The sequence below is a fragment of the Microtus pennsylvanicus genome, chromosome 18 (genome assembly GCF_037038515.1).
Source record: "Microtus pennsylvanicus isolate mMicPen1 chromosome 18, mMicPen1.hap1, whole genome shotgun sequence".
NCBI lineage: Eukaryota > Metazoa > Chordata > Mammalia > Rodentia > Cricetidae > Microtus > Microtus pennsylvanicus.
The window spans coordinates 42040697-42056828 of NC_134596.1; the positions used below are offsets into that span (position 1 = coordinate 42040697).

Genomic DNA, 16132 nt, shown 5'->3' on the forward strand with positions numbered 1-16132 from the left:
GTGTGCATACGTCGTAGGTGGGGTTCACTTCCTCTCAAGAGCTTCAAGTTCTGCATTCCAGTCTGGCCAACTAGGCCTGGTTGGGGCTGGTGAGGGTTGCACAGGTGACTCACGGGAAGTCCCCACCGCCTGTGTCTGCAGCCTCTCAGGTCACCGTCCTTTGTACCTTCTTTGCCGTGGTCTTCACCCTCTACCTGATCCCCCTCACCATCTCTTCTCCCTGCATCATGGAGAAAAAGGACCTGGGTCCCAAGCCTGCCCTCATTGGCCATCGGGGCGCTCCCATGGTGAGTGCCCCCAAAGGGTGGGACTGGGCAGCAGCCATTGCAGGGGAGGACCCTGTGGGGAATGAATGCAATGTCTGTGATCACAGAGCAAGAGGGCTGCATGATGCCCCCTCGAGAGTGTATGGGAAGGGCTAAGGAGAAGGCTTGAGACCCTGAGTGGGCATGGATCCCGAAGAGATCCCAAAAGGCTTCTGCTAGAAAAGTCAAATGTGCCAGCCTGGTCTACAAGAGCTAGTTTCCATGATGGGCTCCAAAGCTCCAGAGAAACCCCCATCTCAAAAAAAAAAAAAGAAAAAAGAGAAAGGAAAGTCAAGTGCTTATCAGAAGCCTTAGAGACACCAGAGGGTCCTAGCCTCTCACCCTACACTGCCAGCCCTTGGCCTACGGAGCCCAGGAGAGTTATAAGCAAGTGACCTTGGGGCTAAGGCCAGGTCTGATGCAGAAGATCCCAGCTCTAAACTACTTAAGCGAAGACAGTTGACTCAAGAGGGAGGAAGGGACAAAGTCCAGATCAGTGCCCGGACGCACCACTGAGGTGCCAAGCGCCCCATAGGAGAATTGAGATAGACAGAGTATTCAGAGTCATGGTGGTTCCTGGGGCTTGCAATAGAGGCATGGCTTCACCATCTCAGCGTTCCAGGGTAGAGTCAGGACTCCAGGCAGCTGGGCTCAATACGTGAGTTTTAGGTTCAGGGAGGAGACCCCAGCTCAGTGTATAATAAGGTGGAGGGCAATAGAAGAAGATACCAGCATCAACCTCTGGCCACTACACACTCATGCGTACACATGTACACACACACACACACACACACACACACCCCACAAAACCTGTCTGCTGGGTCCGCAACCCCACCTAAAAGCCCTCCCGTGGTTCAGACATTGTTTCCTAGAAACACTCAGAGCCTGTGCTTCTGATCTGGACCCTCCCATTGAACCCCATGCTGGCGCTGAGCCTGGTACCTCCTAGGGACAGCCAATGGAATCTGACCGGAGATTCAGATAACTATAATACCCCCATCAAATTAGCAGTTTTTAAAGTACTTATTTTCATTTTTATGTGAATTGTTGTTTTGCCTGAAAAGGGTGTCAGATCCCCTTGGACTGGATGGAATTGTGTGTTGTGGGGGTCACCAGCCCCTTTGAGCCCCAGTTTGGGCCATTGCTAACTGTGAAGAGAAGTTAAAACCCAACCTTCCCAGGTGGGTCCAGCCCCTGCAGGACAGGGGAAAGGGAAGCAAGGCAGTCTCAGTACAAAAAGAAACTTAAGATATACACCAAGTGGAAAAGTACTACGCTGTACCATGTGACGGTGACTCCATTACCGCCTTCCATGCATTATGACAGCGTGCTGTTCCTTCCTCTCTGGTCTCCTGGTTTTGTTTTTTGTTTTTCTGCTGTAGTGAGGCAAACCCTAGATCATCCAGATCTAGGATCATCCAGATATGCTTTAGGGTGTATCTCCAACACAAAAGAACTTTCTGTTTTGGTTTGATCTACTTGTTTGAGACAAGCTGGGTTTAAACTACTACCAATTTCCCTGCCTCTGCCTCCCGAGTGCTGGGATTACAGGTGTAAGCCACCATGCCTGGAACATAAGTACTTAAAGACAAACAGCAGGCTGGGGCGGAATGGCTCTGCAGTTTGGAAAAGCAGTTGTCGTGAAAGCCTGGCATCTGAGTTCAACCCCTGGAACCCACATAAAGATAGAAGAGGGCTCACTCTATAAAGCTGTCCTGTGACTTCTACATGTACACACTGGCGTGTGCATGCACACACATGCACACACATACACACACATGTATACATTTACATAATGAAAACACCCCCACCAAATTAGCAATTTTTAAAGTACTTATTTTCATTTTTATGTGTATGGTTGTTTTTGCATAATGATAGCTATAACACCCCACCAAATTAATAATTTTTAAAGCATTTCCATTTTTATGTGTATGGTTGTTTTGTCTGAAAAGGGTGTCGGATCCCCTGGGATTGGACAGAATTGTGTGTGATCTGCCACGTGGGTGCTGGAAATGAAACCAAGTCCTCTGGAAGAGCAACTGTCAGGAGGCGCAGCGCTCTTAACTTCAGAGCCATCTCTCCAACTCCAGATTAGCAATTATTTAACATGACTTAATATCATAGTTTAGTTTTTCCTTTATTGTCTCCCAAAATATCTTTTTGTAGTACAGATTTCTTCAAATCAGGCTCTAGATGACATCACACAAGCCATCTGCTTGACACATGTCTCCTCGGTGCCTCTTCCTCTGTGACACCCCCTTCTCCTTTCTGCTATTTATCTGTTGACAGAGCTGTCACTAGACAGCCTCCCAAGCTGTGCATTTGGCTGCTTGCATCCTTGTGGTGGCTTGCTCATTTTGTCTGTTGTTTCATTTTGGAGACGGGCGCTCAGGGTGCAGCCCAGAATAGCCTGGAACTCACAAACCTCTGTCTCACCTTCCTGAGTGCTGAGGTTACTGGTGTGTGCCACCATGCCTGGTTGCGGGGGGGGGGTGTCTTTTGTGTTTGCTTTTATTTTTATTTATTATCATGGTGCATATTTGCAGGTCGGGGTCTTATCCTCACATAATAGAGTGGTTCGTCTGTTACCTCATACATGGCGACACTGTGTTAGGAACGTTCACAAGTCATCCCCTCACTGCCTGTTTCAAACTACACAGGAAGTTATCAGCCAGTGCCCTCCCCCTTCATATCACTGTGAATGACTGGCCAGGCTCACGAAGTGTGTGTTCATGTGGGCTTCTCAAAAGATTGCCAGTCTTTAGATCTGCCCGGTCTAAATTCAATCTCTGGTTTGGTGCTGACCCCTAGGGGTCGGAAGAGGCATGGCGATTTATTCAGCATGGACTCGAAAAAGACTTGAAATCTCACTCCCCAGCTAAATGCCCTCAGAGAACAGTGAGCCCACATCCCCAGTAGGCAGAAGACGGGGTGGGTCCTTAGGAGGGAGAATTGCAGGTTGCAAGGCAGAAGGTTGCAAGGCAGGGTCATGCAGTATGGTATCTGGAACTGATCTGGGTGATTAGAGTTGCAGGCTATTAAGTTGGGCATCAAGCATGTCTGGGTTTTAGTCTATGTATCAGTGTATAGATGGAGAGAATATTATTATTCCTGAATGAATGAAGAAACTCCTCACACCACAGAAACCCCATCTCTTCTCCTTCCCCCGTCCCTGCATCTTTACCAGGATTGGGCTCTGAGATTAATCCAGAAGGAACTAGGCACTCTGTCTCTGTCTGCCCGAGACTGCCACGGGGCCACAGGCCTGTGCAAAAGGCCATTTGCTTTCAGAGTCTTGCTCAGTGCCTGCGATGCAGCAAGGGTAACGTGGTCAGAGTTACTGCTTGCTAGTACCGCTGTGTCTGGGTTTCACATGGTCCGTGCTCAGCACACTGCTGCCTGTGTCCCCAGGTCCCCTGGAACGCACACATGTCCTAACAAAGCTGTGTGGGTGCCAGGGTTCCCACTCCCACAGCAAATGAGCCAGGTGGGAAACAGACCTCCCAGCAGCCATGACCACCCACTGGCTGGGGAGGGGTCATTAGGGACCCTAGCTCTGCCCTCACCACCATTTCCTCTCCAGCTGGCTCCAGAACACACGCTGATGTCCTTCCGGAAGGCCCTGGAGCAGAAGCTGTATGGGCTGCAAGCTGACGTCACCATCAGGTTGGCATTGCGGAGAAGGACAGTGGCAACCCCTCCTTCCCTTCCCACAGCATCTGCATTTGGGTCTCTGGGTAAAACCTCCTGTCCCTGCCTTAGCGATGGGAGGGCAGAGGCTTGAGTGAACCACAACAGTCTGGCAACAAATGAGTTTGGTGCCAGACTCCAGAATATAAAGAACAAACTCCTATCCAGGTCAGGTTTAGGTGTGGGGACCTGGAGCCCTGCCATAGACACATTAGAAAAAGAATTAGATCTGTGTTTCTCTGCCAGGCAGAGTGCAAACACTTGGCTAGGTGAAGCAAGGTACAGAGAATACAATGACAGTAATGCTGGCTATGAGACCGTACAGAAGCCGGGCAGTGGTGACCCACACCTTTAATCCCAGCACTCGGGAGGCAGAGGCAGGTGGATTTCTGTGAGTTCGAAGCCAGTGTGGTCTGTAGATCTGTACATCGAGTTCCAGGACAGCCAGAGCTAAGTGGAGAAACCCTGTCTCAAAAAACAAAGCAAAAAGAGCCCATGCAGAAGTGATGTGCACATTTCCATCCATAGAAACAACGTATGTGTTTGTTTAAATGACGGGGAAACCCACACCAACCTATCTCCTTACCCCCCGAGGAGAGGAGAAGGTAGGGCCACCAAATACACACAGGTGTACAATAAACAGTTACACCATGTATGTGAGGTCACCACTCCCAGAGTGGACAGCATAGATTGTACGCATCATACCTCGCTGGCAGGACTGATACAATGCCTTGGGGAGCGGGAAGCATGGTGCCCTATATTGTCCCACACTATGGCATTCTGTGAACTGTGTCCAGCCCTAGTGGGATGATGAGGATGAGGAAAGTAATAAACTTTGTCAAGGGGACCTGTGCTGGCGCTGTCATCGATACAGCACTGGGAGGGCTTGGTTTGAGGCCAGGTCTCACCACTTAGTGGCCACAGACCTTGAGATAAGTGTTTCCTGCTTAGCCTCCGTTTCCCCCATTATCAAGAGAGACAGTACTTACCTTCTAACACTGCTAAAAGGAACAGGCCCACTCTCCCCAGCCCTCCCCTCAACTGTCTTCCCCACTCGACCTTCACAGAGAGTCTAAGGACTGGTCCCTGAACCTTTGGAGGTTCCCACTGGTCCAGTACTGTCCCCACAAAGGCGAGGACTCTGTAGCTGATGGGGGAACAGGACGGCTGTGTCCTTTGAGGGTAGGGAGAAGGGAGGTCTGCAATTGGGGGCAGGTGGGCACCCTGCATGGGTAGTGACAGTGACTCTCTCCTGCAGCCTGGATGGTGTGCCCTTTCTCCTGCATGACACCACCCTGAGGCGGACCACCAACGTGGAGCAGGTGTTTCCAGAGCTGGCCCGGAGGCCTGCTGCCATGCTCAACTGGACTGTTCTGCAGAGGCTCAACGCTGGCCAGTGGTTCCTCAAGGTCTGCCTGTACCTGGGCCTTGCCTAGGCGTAGGAAACATGGAAGGCTCCTAGAGAAGGAGGCAGATGGCCATCAGCTCAGATGACCCTAGCTAGGCTAGCTGGCAATCCCCTCTGGGCTCTTGCATCCAGACCCTGTGACTATCACTGCTTGTTAAGGGGTTTCTGGTTCTGTTGGCTTCCCCTCTCAAGGATGCTGATCCTTAATTGTTGAAGCCCTGTCTCTAGGGCTAGGGGTGTAACTCAGTTGGTGAGTGCATGCCTAGCATGGACCAAGCCCTGGATTCAATCAGCAGCTCATAAACTTGGTAGGGTAGCGTCACCCCAGCACTAGAAATGGAGGCAAAAATGATCAGGAGTTCAAGGCCATCCTTGGCTACATAACGGACTCAAGACCACACTGGACTGACTCCAAGCCAAGGGTTCTCATGGGAAGCAGGTGGGACCATTGAGAAGGTTAGGCATTCCTCAGACCCCTACTGGGCGACAGCCATCAATCTCCAACATACCAACAGTGACTGGCCGTCCTGGTTCTCCATGCTCTATCGCCAGGAAGGTGTTTGAAAGCTCCAAAGGGCTGGTGACAGCCGTGTGTGTCCCTGTCTCTGCCAGACTGACCCCTTCTGGACAGCCAGCTCCCTATCACCCTCAGACCACAGGGAGATCCAGAATCAGTCCATCTGCAGCCTGGCAGAGCTCCTGGAACTCGCCAAGGGAAATGCCACACTGCTGCTCAACCTGCGAGACCCACCCCGTGATCACCCATACCGTGGCAGCTTCCTCAACATCACGCTGGAGGCCGTGTTGCATTCAGGATTCCCACAGCACCAGGTGAAGCCCTGTCCGTGACGCTGGCTTAGCCCCCTGCACCATAGACCTACCTGCCCCTCTCCAAACCTCAGCTTCCCTGTTTGTAAAATAGGGCTGTGTGCACCTTGTTTTCCTGACTGGTCTGTTCTGGGGACAGGAAAGAGTCCCAACAAGTGCTTTCAATCGCTCAGAGGAGAGTGGGTTCCCTGTTACGTCTGTGGAATTTGTCCCAAGTCACTGAGGCGTGACACTTTGGGATCCTGAGGTCCCTCTGTGACGCATAGTTCTCTAGATGCTGTTGACTGTGGTCAGGGTGGAGGGTGAGGTTGCTCATCTTGTCTTGACCGGGGAAGCTGATTGAGTTGTTCACTGTGGGCTCTGTTACTGTAGACAGGACTCTCTTTGACCCTTGAGGGATCTAGGAGGACTAGGGCCCTCACCCCAAGTCTGGAAATGAGAGGCCTGACCACCCTGTCTCCGACCGGCAGGTCATGTGGCTGCCTAACAGGCAGAGGCCTCTAGTACGGAAGATGGCTCCCGGCTTCCAGCAGACATCCGGGTCTAAAGAAGCCATCGCCAGTCTACGGAGAGGTCACATCCAGAAACTGAACCTTCGCTACACTCAGGTGTCCCACCAGGAGCTCAGGTGCCTGCCCTGCGTCACCCCAGGTGCCCCTGGAGGAGGGACTGTGTATCCCCCAGTTTGATCCTCCACCTAGCACATGTGGGCACAGGGTAGAACACACAGGGTTCAGACGTGAGATGGGAAGTACTGGGCAGACTGTGTCCTGTGAGCATGGACACAGACACCTCATCCTCCTGGGTGACCGTGAGGGGGACAGTCTGTTAGGGGTGCTCTCCCAGCTCAGGCAGCAAGGCAGCTGACCAGCCTCTGCCCCCGTGCCCAGGGACTATGCATCCTGGAATCTGAGTGTGAACCTCTACACCGTCAACGCACCGTGGCTCTTCTCCCTGCTGTGGTGTGCCGGGGTTCCATCTGTCACTTCTGACAACACCCATACCCTTTCTCGGGTGCCTTCTCCACTCTGGATCATGGTGAGTTGGAGATTGTGGGGCCTGAGGGCACCTAGGGCTATCTGTCACTGCAAGGGTTCTCCCCCTGGGATGGTGGCATTCATGGTATGTCGGGGTGAGAGGGCAGCTATAGGCTAAAGCAGAATGGAATTGTCACAACCTCTGAGGTCTGCATTGAAGGCTGGGGACCCTGGGCCTGACCCATGGGAAGATCACATTGCCCAGCAACCAACACTCAAGAAGTTGACATCTCCCTGAGTCATGGGCTGCTTGTTAGATTTGGTTCTAAAGGGAAGTTGTTCTACAAAGAGGCTGTGGACAGGCCGGGTCTACTCAAAGGACCATGAGAAGTATGTGGGGGTCAGTCATGGAGCTCCTGAGGCCAGTTGAGCTCCCGTCCCTGGCCCAGAGATAACCCCAGGAGCGAGGCAGAAGCTCCCCTGCCCTGTCCCTGAGGATGCAAAGAAGGGGAGAGAAAGGGCTTCATAGCTAAGAGGACTGTAGTGTTGGTGAGTCAGAGCTAGGTTACAGGTGGTAAAAAGAGGTGTGGGCAAGGCCTGAAGAGGGCCTCAGTCATGGACAGGAAGCTATGGAGGCCTGGGCTATGGGCTTTAGACTAATTGACTCATCGGGACCCCTGCCAAGCCGGAAAGAGCCCACTTTGCAGTTCTTACCTGTCCATGGTACTTAAATACCTCCAACACTCTAAGGTGACATGAAATAGCACACAGGCAGGTTGTGGAAGTGTGCGTGTTGGAGATTTCAGGCCCCATGGAGTTGATGGACTTCAAAAAGTGCCCCTCAGCCGGGCGGTGGTGACACACACCTTTAATCCCAGCACTCGGGAGGCAGAGGCAGGCGGATCTCTGTGAGTTCGAAGCCAGCCTGGTCTACAAGAGTTAGCTCCAGGACAGGCTCCAAAGCTACAGAGAAACCCTGTCTCTAAAAAGAAAAAGGAAAGTGCCCCTCATCTGTCTGAGGCTGAGGGTGCTGAGGGGACACACAGGGGCCTTTGTTTTCTCCAGGCCCTGTGATCAACGTCCTCCTACCCCACACAGGTGCCCCTTACCTATTTGTAAGGTTATAGCTCCACTGCCAGGCACATGACACCTTACCTGCAAATAAAGGAACCATTGGTTTTGTTTCTTTTTTTTTAATCATTCGGCTCTTGCTTTGAGCTCCTGTAAGCTTACACACACTCGAGACTCAACACACCTCTTATACCCTGAATACACACACACATACACATGTAGAACAACATGCCCAGAGTCCACACTTACAAAATAAAATATTGAGGAGCCTCAAGCTCCTCCCCTGCCCCTCCTCCCATGGTCTAGATGAGCTCTGACTGGAGGCTGGTCTTGGGTCCTCTCTCCACAGCCCCCAGACGAGTACTGCCTCATGTGGGTCACTGCCGACCTGATCTCCTTCAGCCTCATCGTTGGCATCTTTGTGCTCCAGAAGTGAGTAGACCCCAACATGTCCATACCCAGCCTATCCTCAACGGGGCCCAGGCCCCGCCCTCAGCACGAGCTGGATGGCTTATAGGATGAGCACCCAGCTCAGGGGCTCAGAGCCAAACCTTTCCCCTATCTGCTGTGTGGTATCTGCTCTGTGGTATCTGCTGTGTGGTATCTGGTGGACGCTGCTCCCTCCGTGGCCGGTCTGCCCGCTGTCAGCCAGGACATGGGTTCGAACCTAGGAGGACCGAGAGCTATTCAGCCGGCTGGAACCCCCCATATCCCTAAGACAGCTGGCATGTGATTGCCATGGGTGGAATGGGTTGTGGGGGAGGGGACGATGTTGGGCCAGCCTGGCGCCCTAGGCAACCAGGCACCAAGGGGCTGGGGTTGGCTCTTGACTGACGTTCTCTCTCTGTCCCACCCTGCTCTGATGGCGCATGTCCCTCCTCTCTCCCCTCCCCCTCTCTGCTGCACTCTGGCAATCTCACAGCTATCACTTGATCAGGTAATTCTGGTGTGTTCCCCTCCTGCTCCTCTTCCCCCCATTTCTGGCCACTCCCTTTCCAGGTCTGTCTGAAAAGCTGCTGTTGTGCCTGAAGCACTGGCCCTTTTCCATGCCCCCACCCGCCTCCTTTCTGCTCTCTCCTTTCCGGTTCCTTTTCCCCTTTGAGATGAGCCTCACTATGTAAGCCAAGTCCTCTGACTGGTGTTCCTCCTGCCTCAGCCTCCTGCGTGCTGGGATTTATTCTTCCCGTGCTGTACTTTTTGGTCCCTGCTGAGGGTGGGGACCAGTGTTTCCTTGGTAGGTGCTGACCCAGCTTCCCTCAGCACCCGAGTGTCTCCTCTGGGGAGAGAGGGTCCTCACATCCCCAAGTCCAGCACTCAGGGGGTCCTTTGCCACCTGCCCTGTGCAAAGCCCCATTTTTGTTTCTGTCTGGCTCCATTGGCTTTTGCCTCTTGGACTTCCTTTCCAGTGGCTCACCCCATTTCTCTGCATCACCTTCTCTTTTCCACTGTCTATGGCCCACACCCTCACTCCTTTCCCCCAGGGAGACCCCCCCACCAAGTTGCTTTCCTGTCCTGGATGTGCCTGGCTGTAGAGACCCTGGCCTGATCCTCTTCCCAGTGGGTTCTAACATTAATTTCTACGATGAGACCTAGGTGTTAGGGATGGTCAGGTGTCTTAGGACCTGTGTTGGGTCAGGTAGCTCTGCTGAACAGCTTCTAGGCTGGGATGCAGGAGAAGCTGGAACCTGGCTATGAGACTGAACCCTTGAAAGGAAGTTTAGCTCGTACCTCTTCTTCCCACCTGCTAAATCCACATGCATTGCCTGGTGTGGTACTGAGCCCCAGAGTTATTGTCTCCTGAGGTCAGGGATAGCCAGAGCGAGAAGAGGGAGCCTGGGAGGTGAAGCAGGGGGAAGGAAGATCGTTTCTCTACGGGCCTCATTCTTTCATTCATTGATTCAACAAACACTCATCCAACACTACAACCTACCAGGCGTTGAGGCTGGCACTGGGGGCCTGACAAGAAGCCTGAGGAACAAGCACTGCCCACAAGGATTGGCAAGGCAGCCGGCCCAGCCAAGGCACAGTGCCTTCCCCTCCTGCCTCTTGCTCCCCAACCTTCGTCTGCCCGGTCCTGCCACCCTGTCTGTCCATTTCTGCTGTGCTAGCCCTGTCTAGAAACCCACAGTGAGTTTCATATGGACTCTTCACTGCCCCCAACCACCCGTCAAGGTTCCGTCTCCTGGGGAGTCGGGGGCTCTTATTTCTAGTTGGATAATTCCATACCAAGTTCCTCTGACATCCTTGTCTGGGAACCTGTGAGGACCAATCCTAAACAAAACCTCGCTTCAGTGTCCTCTTTGGCTCCTTCTGGCTTTTCTCAGCCCATTGCATTTGGTGGGTTTACAGGAAGCCTCTGCTGAGGTTTCCTGAGGCTGGTGTGTTCATAAAAGTGGGTTTCAGTCACATCTGCTGAGCTCACCCCACCCCGCAACTGTCCCACCCAAAGAAAGCCGGGGCATAACTAATAAAACTGCCTGGGCCAAGATTGCTGATAAGTGAGAGGAGAAAGAAGGGCAGGAAAACCCTGGCTGGGCGTCAGTTGACTGCCCCTCTCTGGGCCTCAGTTTCCCCATTTGTGCTGTGGGTCTCTTGCTATGGAAGTGGGCAGGGTGTCTGCTCCAGGGAGCCTGGGGAGGGACCTGATGCCCACGGGGCCGTCTCCGCAGGTGGCGCCTGGGTGGCATCCGGAGTTATAACCCAGAGCAGATCATGCTGAGCGCTGCCGTACGTCGGACCAGCCGGGATGTCAGCATCATGAAAGAGAAGCTCATCTTCTCAGGTGACAGCCTGCATGGGCCCTGGATTAGACAGTTCACGTGTAACACAGAAGGACAGGTGGACATAGCCTCTTTTCAGGCTCACACCCACACACGCACTGAGGGACAGAAACACGTCAGACAACCCCAGATCCAGGGGCTCGGTGATAGGCTGTTTGAAGGTCCTACATTTCTCCTTAGTTCACATGTGACATCTATAAGTGACAGCTGTGTTCTGTCCCCTGCTGCCAGTCCCTGCTGCTCTTCCCATGATGAAGGCAGCTGTAAAAACGTGCAAAACTGGGTATCACTGTACCTCTTGGGTGAAGAGCCAAGGCAGGAAGTGTGCCCAGAGCTCCGTGGGGTAGCAAGGAAGGTTTGGGGTGGTGACGTAACTGGGATGTGAGGATGGCTGGAGGAGCCTGTGGAATGATCAGAGACAAGAAAGGGTGAGCTGAGTTGCCTGAGGCCCTGTCTCAAAACAAAGCAAAAGCAGCTAGTGTAGAACAGGACTACAGACAGTCTATTGGACAAGGAGAGGCCCCTGCCCTTGCAGACTATGATAGGGGCTGGATGAACCAGGCTGGCGTGAAACAGGAGGCCCCAGTCCAGCCTGGGGAATCAAGGAGGTATCTATTAGATCGACATACCAGAGATGGGGAGACAGATGTTAGGAAAAAGAGGGATCACTAGGAAGGGAAGTCACTGAACAGAGAGAAGCCTGTGTGTGCAAATGCTTGTGTGTGTGCATATGCCGTGTGCGTGTGTGTGTGTGTGCAAATGCCTGAAAGTTAGCACTGGGTAACAAAGCACCTAAGGTTGCCATGGTTTACTGCAGCAGGATGTTCCAGGGACCAGAGGACTAAGGGCCCAGGAGGGACCCAGGGGGCCCCTAAATGCAGGCTCAGTGCCCATGGGTTCATGGCTAACTGGATCCAGTAATTACATCTGCCTCATCGCGCCTCCCTCCCCTCCTGTCTCCCTGTCCTCAGAGCCCATCTCCCTACTCACACCCTGTCTCTTCTGGTCCAACAGAGATCAGTGATGGTGTAGAGGTCTCTGATGAGCTCTCCGTGTGCTCAGACAGCAGTTATGACACCTATGCCAACAGCACAGCCACTCCCGTGGGCCCTCGCGGCGGTGGCAGCCGTGCCAAGACCCTCACAGACCGGGGTGGTCATTAGCTGAAGATCTGTCTGCCTGACGTGTACCTAAGGTAGCATCTAGAAGAGAGGCGCTGACAGTAACTGCGCCTGCGGGGGGAGCTGGTTCTGCAGCCTACTTGAATGCCCCAAGCTCCTTTGTCAGTTCCAGCCTCTCTTGGGGCATGACCTCTCCACTGAGGCCCAGGTGGGCCAGGACTCTAGCCTCTCAGATGCCCCTGCAGGCCTGGGGCTTTTCATCCGGGAAGCGTGGTCCTAGTCTCCTGGTCCATCTCACAGCCATCCTTGGCCTCCCAGCCTGGAAGGTTTGCCGTGTGCCCCGTGGAAGTGGAGGGTGTGGCTGCGTCCCTGGTACCACTCCTGTCTATTTATCTGTCCATGCTGTGAGATGAGAGACTCTGTTCTCATCCTGCCTTTGAGGATGTGGGCTGGGCTTCACCCCTGCCTGGCAGCTCTACTCTCTGCACCCATCTCAAAGCACAAGGAAGTTCATCTCAGGAGGAACACCAGTGGCTATGGTGGAGACATGTTCCTCCCAACCAGCTTCGCTCCACCACTGGCCTCTGAGTCCCCGAGAAGTAGCTAGAGATGTCCAGAATCACAGGTTCGGGGTTGTTCTGCCTCACACCCAATTGTCCAACAGGCCCTCTGGGTCAGAAGAAGCCTTGAAGACCACATGGTCAACAGACTGATATGACCTCAGGTTCCCACAGCAGTGTCTGCAGGGCAATGGGCCACCCGGGCAAAGCGCTGTGAGCTCTGTCAAGCATGGACGTCTGGCCAGAAATGCCTACAGGAGAGGGAACCTATGGGCCAGGACAATTAAAGCTGCCGTCTTAATGTGTGTTGTCTCTGAATTGTCAGATTTGGGTTTGGGTGCTGGCCCCTGGATTTGAGGAAGAGCCATTTCAGAGATGGAAATGAAGATGACTGAATATCCAAGCTCTTCCCTTGGTCAGTCGTGATGCTGGAGCTTCAGCATCCCTGGATTACAAAACCAATGAATGCCCCCCCTCCGTGGGGGCAGTATAGCAAAGAGATCATCCAAGGTCACATAGCTTTGAACAAGCAAAGCCAGGGCTACTCTGAGAATATCCACACCCTTACTTAACTCGTGCTTAAAATGTCTTGCCAGGGTATGGTAGCACATGCCTTTAAAACTATCTTTTTAAATTTTAAAAAATATTTATTTGTATGTATGTGTGGGTACTCTCAGAGTCCAGAAGAGTGTATTGGATCTCCTGGGTGCTGAGAACCAAACTTGGGTCCGCTAGAGGAGCAGCCAGTGCTCTTAACTTTATTGATCCATCTCTCCAGCCCCCAAGATGTCTTTCTGAAAAAATAAACTCCAGTGGACTGAAGAGATGGCTCAATAGTTAAGAGTATTGGCTAATCCTCCAGAGGACCAGGTTTCAATACCCAACACCCACATGGTGGCTCCTAGCTGTCTGACTGGCTTCCACCACACAGAACAGACATACACACAGGTGAAACACCCATATACATAAAATAATGTATTTTTTGAGGCAGGGTCTCTCTACATAGTCCTGGCTGTCCTGGAATTCACTATGTAGACCAGGCTAGCATTGAACCGATATCTCCCTACTTCTGACTCCCTAGTGCTGGGGTTAAACGTGTGTGCTACCATACCTGGCTCAAAAACAAAATCAAAAAACTCCAACTCTGCTGAGAGTGAGAAAATGAGAGGGCATGCCCTCATGTCCAGCCTGGGAGGACAGGCCCTCACGTCCAGTCTGCAAGGGCATGACCTCACGTCCAGTCTGCAAGGGCATGACCTCACGTCCAGCCTGGGAGAACAGAACCTCACGTCCAGCCTGGGAGGGCATGACCTCATGTTCAGCCTGGGATGACAGGCCCTCAAGTCCAGCCTGGGAGGGTATGACCTCACTTCCAGCCTAGGAGAGCAGGAGCTCACGTCCAGCCTGGGATGACAGGCCCTCACGTCAGCCTTCTGCACCTTTTGTAACCAGCTAGGAATGTCACAGCAGGAGGTCCTGGATCTGAGACAGGCTGTAGAGCAGGGTTAGCAAGTTCTTCAAGGTGACATGGAGGCATCTGAGCTCCTGGACCTGCAGAACAAGCCCTGAGTGCAGATGTCTTGCCTTGGTGAGGTTTGACTGTGGGTCTGGCTGAAGCAGGCTCACATCCCCTGCTTAGCATGAGAAAGGGTACCTGAGCTGGAAGTCAACACAGTACTGGGAACACTGGTGTCCATGTCCTCTCCCACCTCACAGTTTCTGGGGCTCTGCCTTCTGTCCCCTCCCACCTCACAGTTTCTGGGGCTCTGCCTTCTGTCCCCTCCCACCTCACAGTTTCCGGGGCTCTGCCTTCTGCCCTCTGTGGGGAAGGTCAGGGTAGAGACAGGGAAGGTCTGTAGTTCTTGAGGCTCCCACTGAATCTGCATGGCCTTGAATGCGTCCTGAAGGGAAGAAGGGAGATTGGACCCCTGCTCCATCTTGCACGAGGCCAGTGGTTCTCAATCTGTAGGTCCGAACCCCTTTGATGGTCAAACGACTCTTTCACGGGGGTTGCCTAAGACCGTCAAAAAACACAGACATTTACATTATGGGTCATAACAGTGGCAAAATTACACACACACACATGGTTTTTTGAGACAGCGTTTCTCTGTAGCTTTGGAGCCTGTCCTGGAACTAGCTCTTATAGACCAGGCTGGCTTCGAACGCACAGAGATCCGCCTAGCATCTACCTCCCGAGTGCTGGGATTAAAGGCATGTGCCACCACCACCTGGCTTAGATTATGTTTTGATTTTGTATATGTGAATGTGTGTACTGTGTGGGCCCCTGTGTGCTATTGCATGTGTGAGTAAGTTCTCTCCTTCCACCATGTGGTGCTGTTACCCACTGAGCCATCTCACTGGACCCACACGCCTCCAGTCACAGGACCACATGCAACACACAGAGCAGAGAGAGGTCCTTGCCACATACGCATGAGCATAGGTCCACACATATGATAATAATCTCACACACACAAGTCTCTGACATGCAAATGAACAGTCACAGACACATGGGTTATGCAAAAGCTTACAATGTCAGCTGTGCTGAGCAGGGATCATACATGTAGTGGTCACAAAGAGGCAGGAGGGAAACCTGGATCCATAGCTGTGACAGCCACATTCCTGGTGGCATCCAAAGCCATGTAGTCACTCACATGTCCACATAGCCCAAGCACCCCAGGACTTCACAGTCACTGTGTTCCGTGAACGTACACACATATGGTTTCTAGAACACCTACATGCTGACAACCACCCCATCAACCTGAAGCAGACACCCCATATGTATACCATATGCCTGTCACCCCCAGCCCTCGAAACACCACTGCCCAGCATCGCACACACAATCAACTTCATGCTCATCCATACAGCTCCCTCCCAAGACTGGTCCAAGAGCGGAACAAAAGCCCAGTGCCCATTCCTACCGGCTCCCTCTCCTCCCCTCCCCCTCCTGGCGTCCAGTCCCTTTGTCCTCCCGCAGCTGAGCCCAAGTGGGAGTCTAGGCAAAGCCAGAGTAAAATCAGCTCAGGCTGCTAGCAGGCAAGCAGGCGAGGCAGCAAGCGGCAGGCACTGGGCTGGAGCTGCTAGAATCTGCAAGAACAGCAGTTGCGGAAGAGGGCGTGGCCAGGTAAGTACCAAGTACCTGGGACAGGGTTTCGGAAGCAGCGTCCCTCCAAGGCGTGCGGGGCGGGGTTAGCAGGAGAGTGGAGTACCGAGCCGGTTTCCACTGACTGTATCTCAGTCCGCCCATGAGCTTGCTTAGATTCTGAGATGGGAGAATGCTGACGGAGCCCCACGTGGGAATCCCTACCTTCCCAAGTGTCCTTGGGCCCCCGGACAGTGGGACTTCAAGTTGGAAACGGAGTCTCCCATCACCGTGTGCCCGTAGTTCCCTGAGC

The 16132-nt window shown here is 53.0% G+C and overlaps 1 protein-coding gene across 8 annotated transcripts in view; it reads left to right on the forward strand.

Annotated features, from left to right (window-relative positions):
• Positions 1-13045, forward strand: part of Gdpd5 (glycerophosphodiester phosphodiesterase domain containing 5) — a 77969-nt gene extending 64924 nt beyond the window's left edge. For 5 of the 8 annotated variants that reach the window (XM_075952395.1, XM_075952398.1, XM_075952397.1 and 2 more), the window contains 10 exons: positions 142-287; positions 3889-3971; positions 5254-5404; positions 6016-6234; positions 6702-6859; positions 7122-7269; positions 8629-8711; positions 9202-9216; positions 10949-11061; positions 12074-13045. In XM_075952395.1, coding sequence (XP_075808510.1) covers positions 142-287; positions 3889-3971; positions 5254-5404; positions 6016-6234; positions 6702-6859; positions 7122-7269; positions 8629-8711; positions 9202-9216; positions 10949-11061; positions 12074-12222 — 1265 coding nt within the window. In that variant the 3' untranslated portion in view covers positions 12223-13045. The remainder of the gene's footprint in view (positions 1-141; positions 288-3888; positions 3972-5253; positions 5405-6015; positions 6235-6701; positions 6860-7121; positions 7270-8628; positions 8712-9201; positions 9217-10948; positions 11062-12073) is intronic. The other 3 variants (XM_075952400.1, XM_075952402.1, XM_075952401.1) reach the window with 1 other exon arrangement.
• Positions 13046-16132: the final 3087 nt, after the last annotated feature.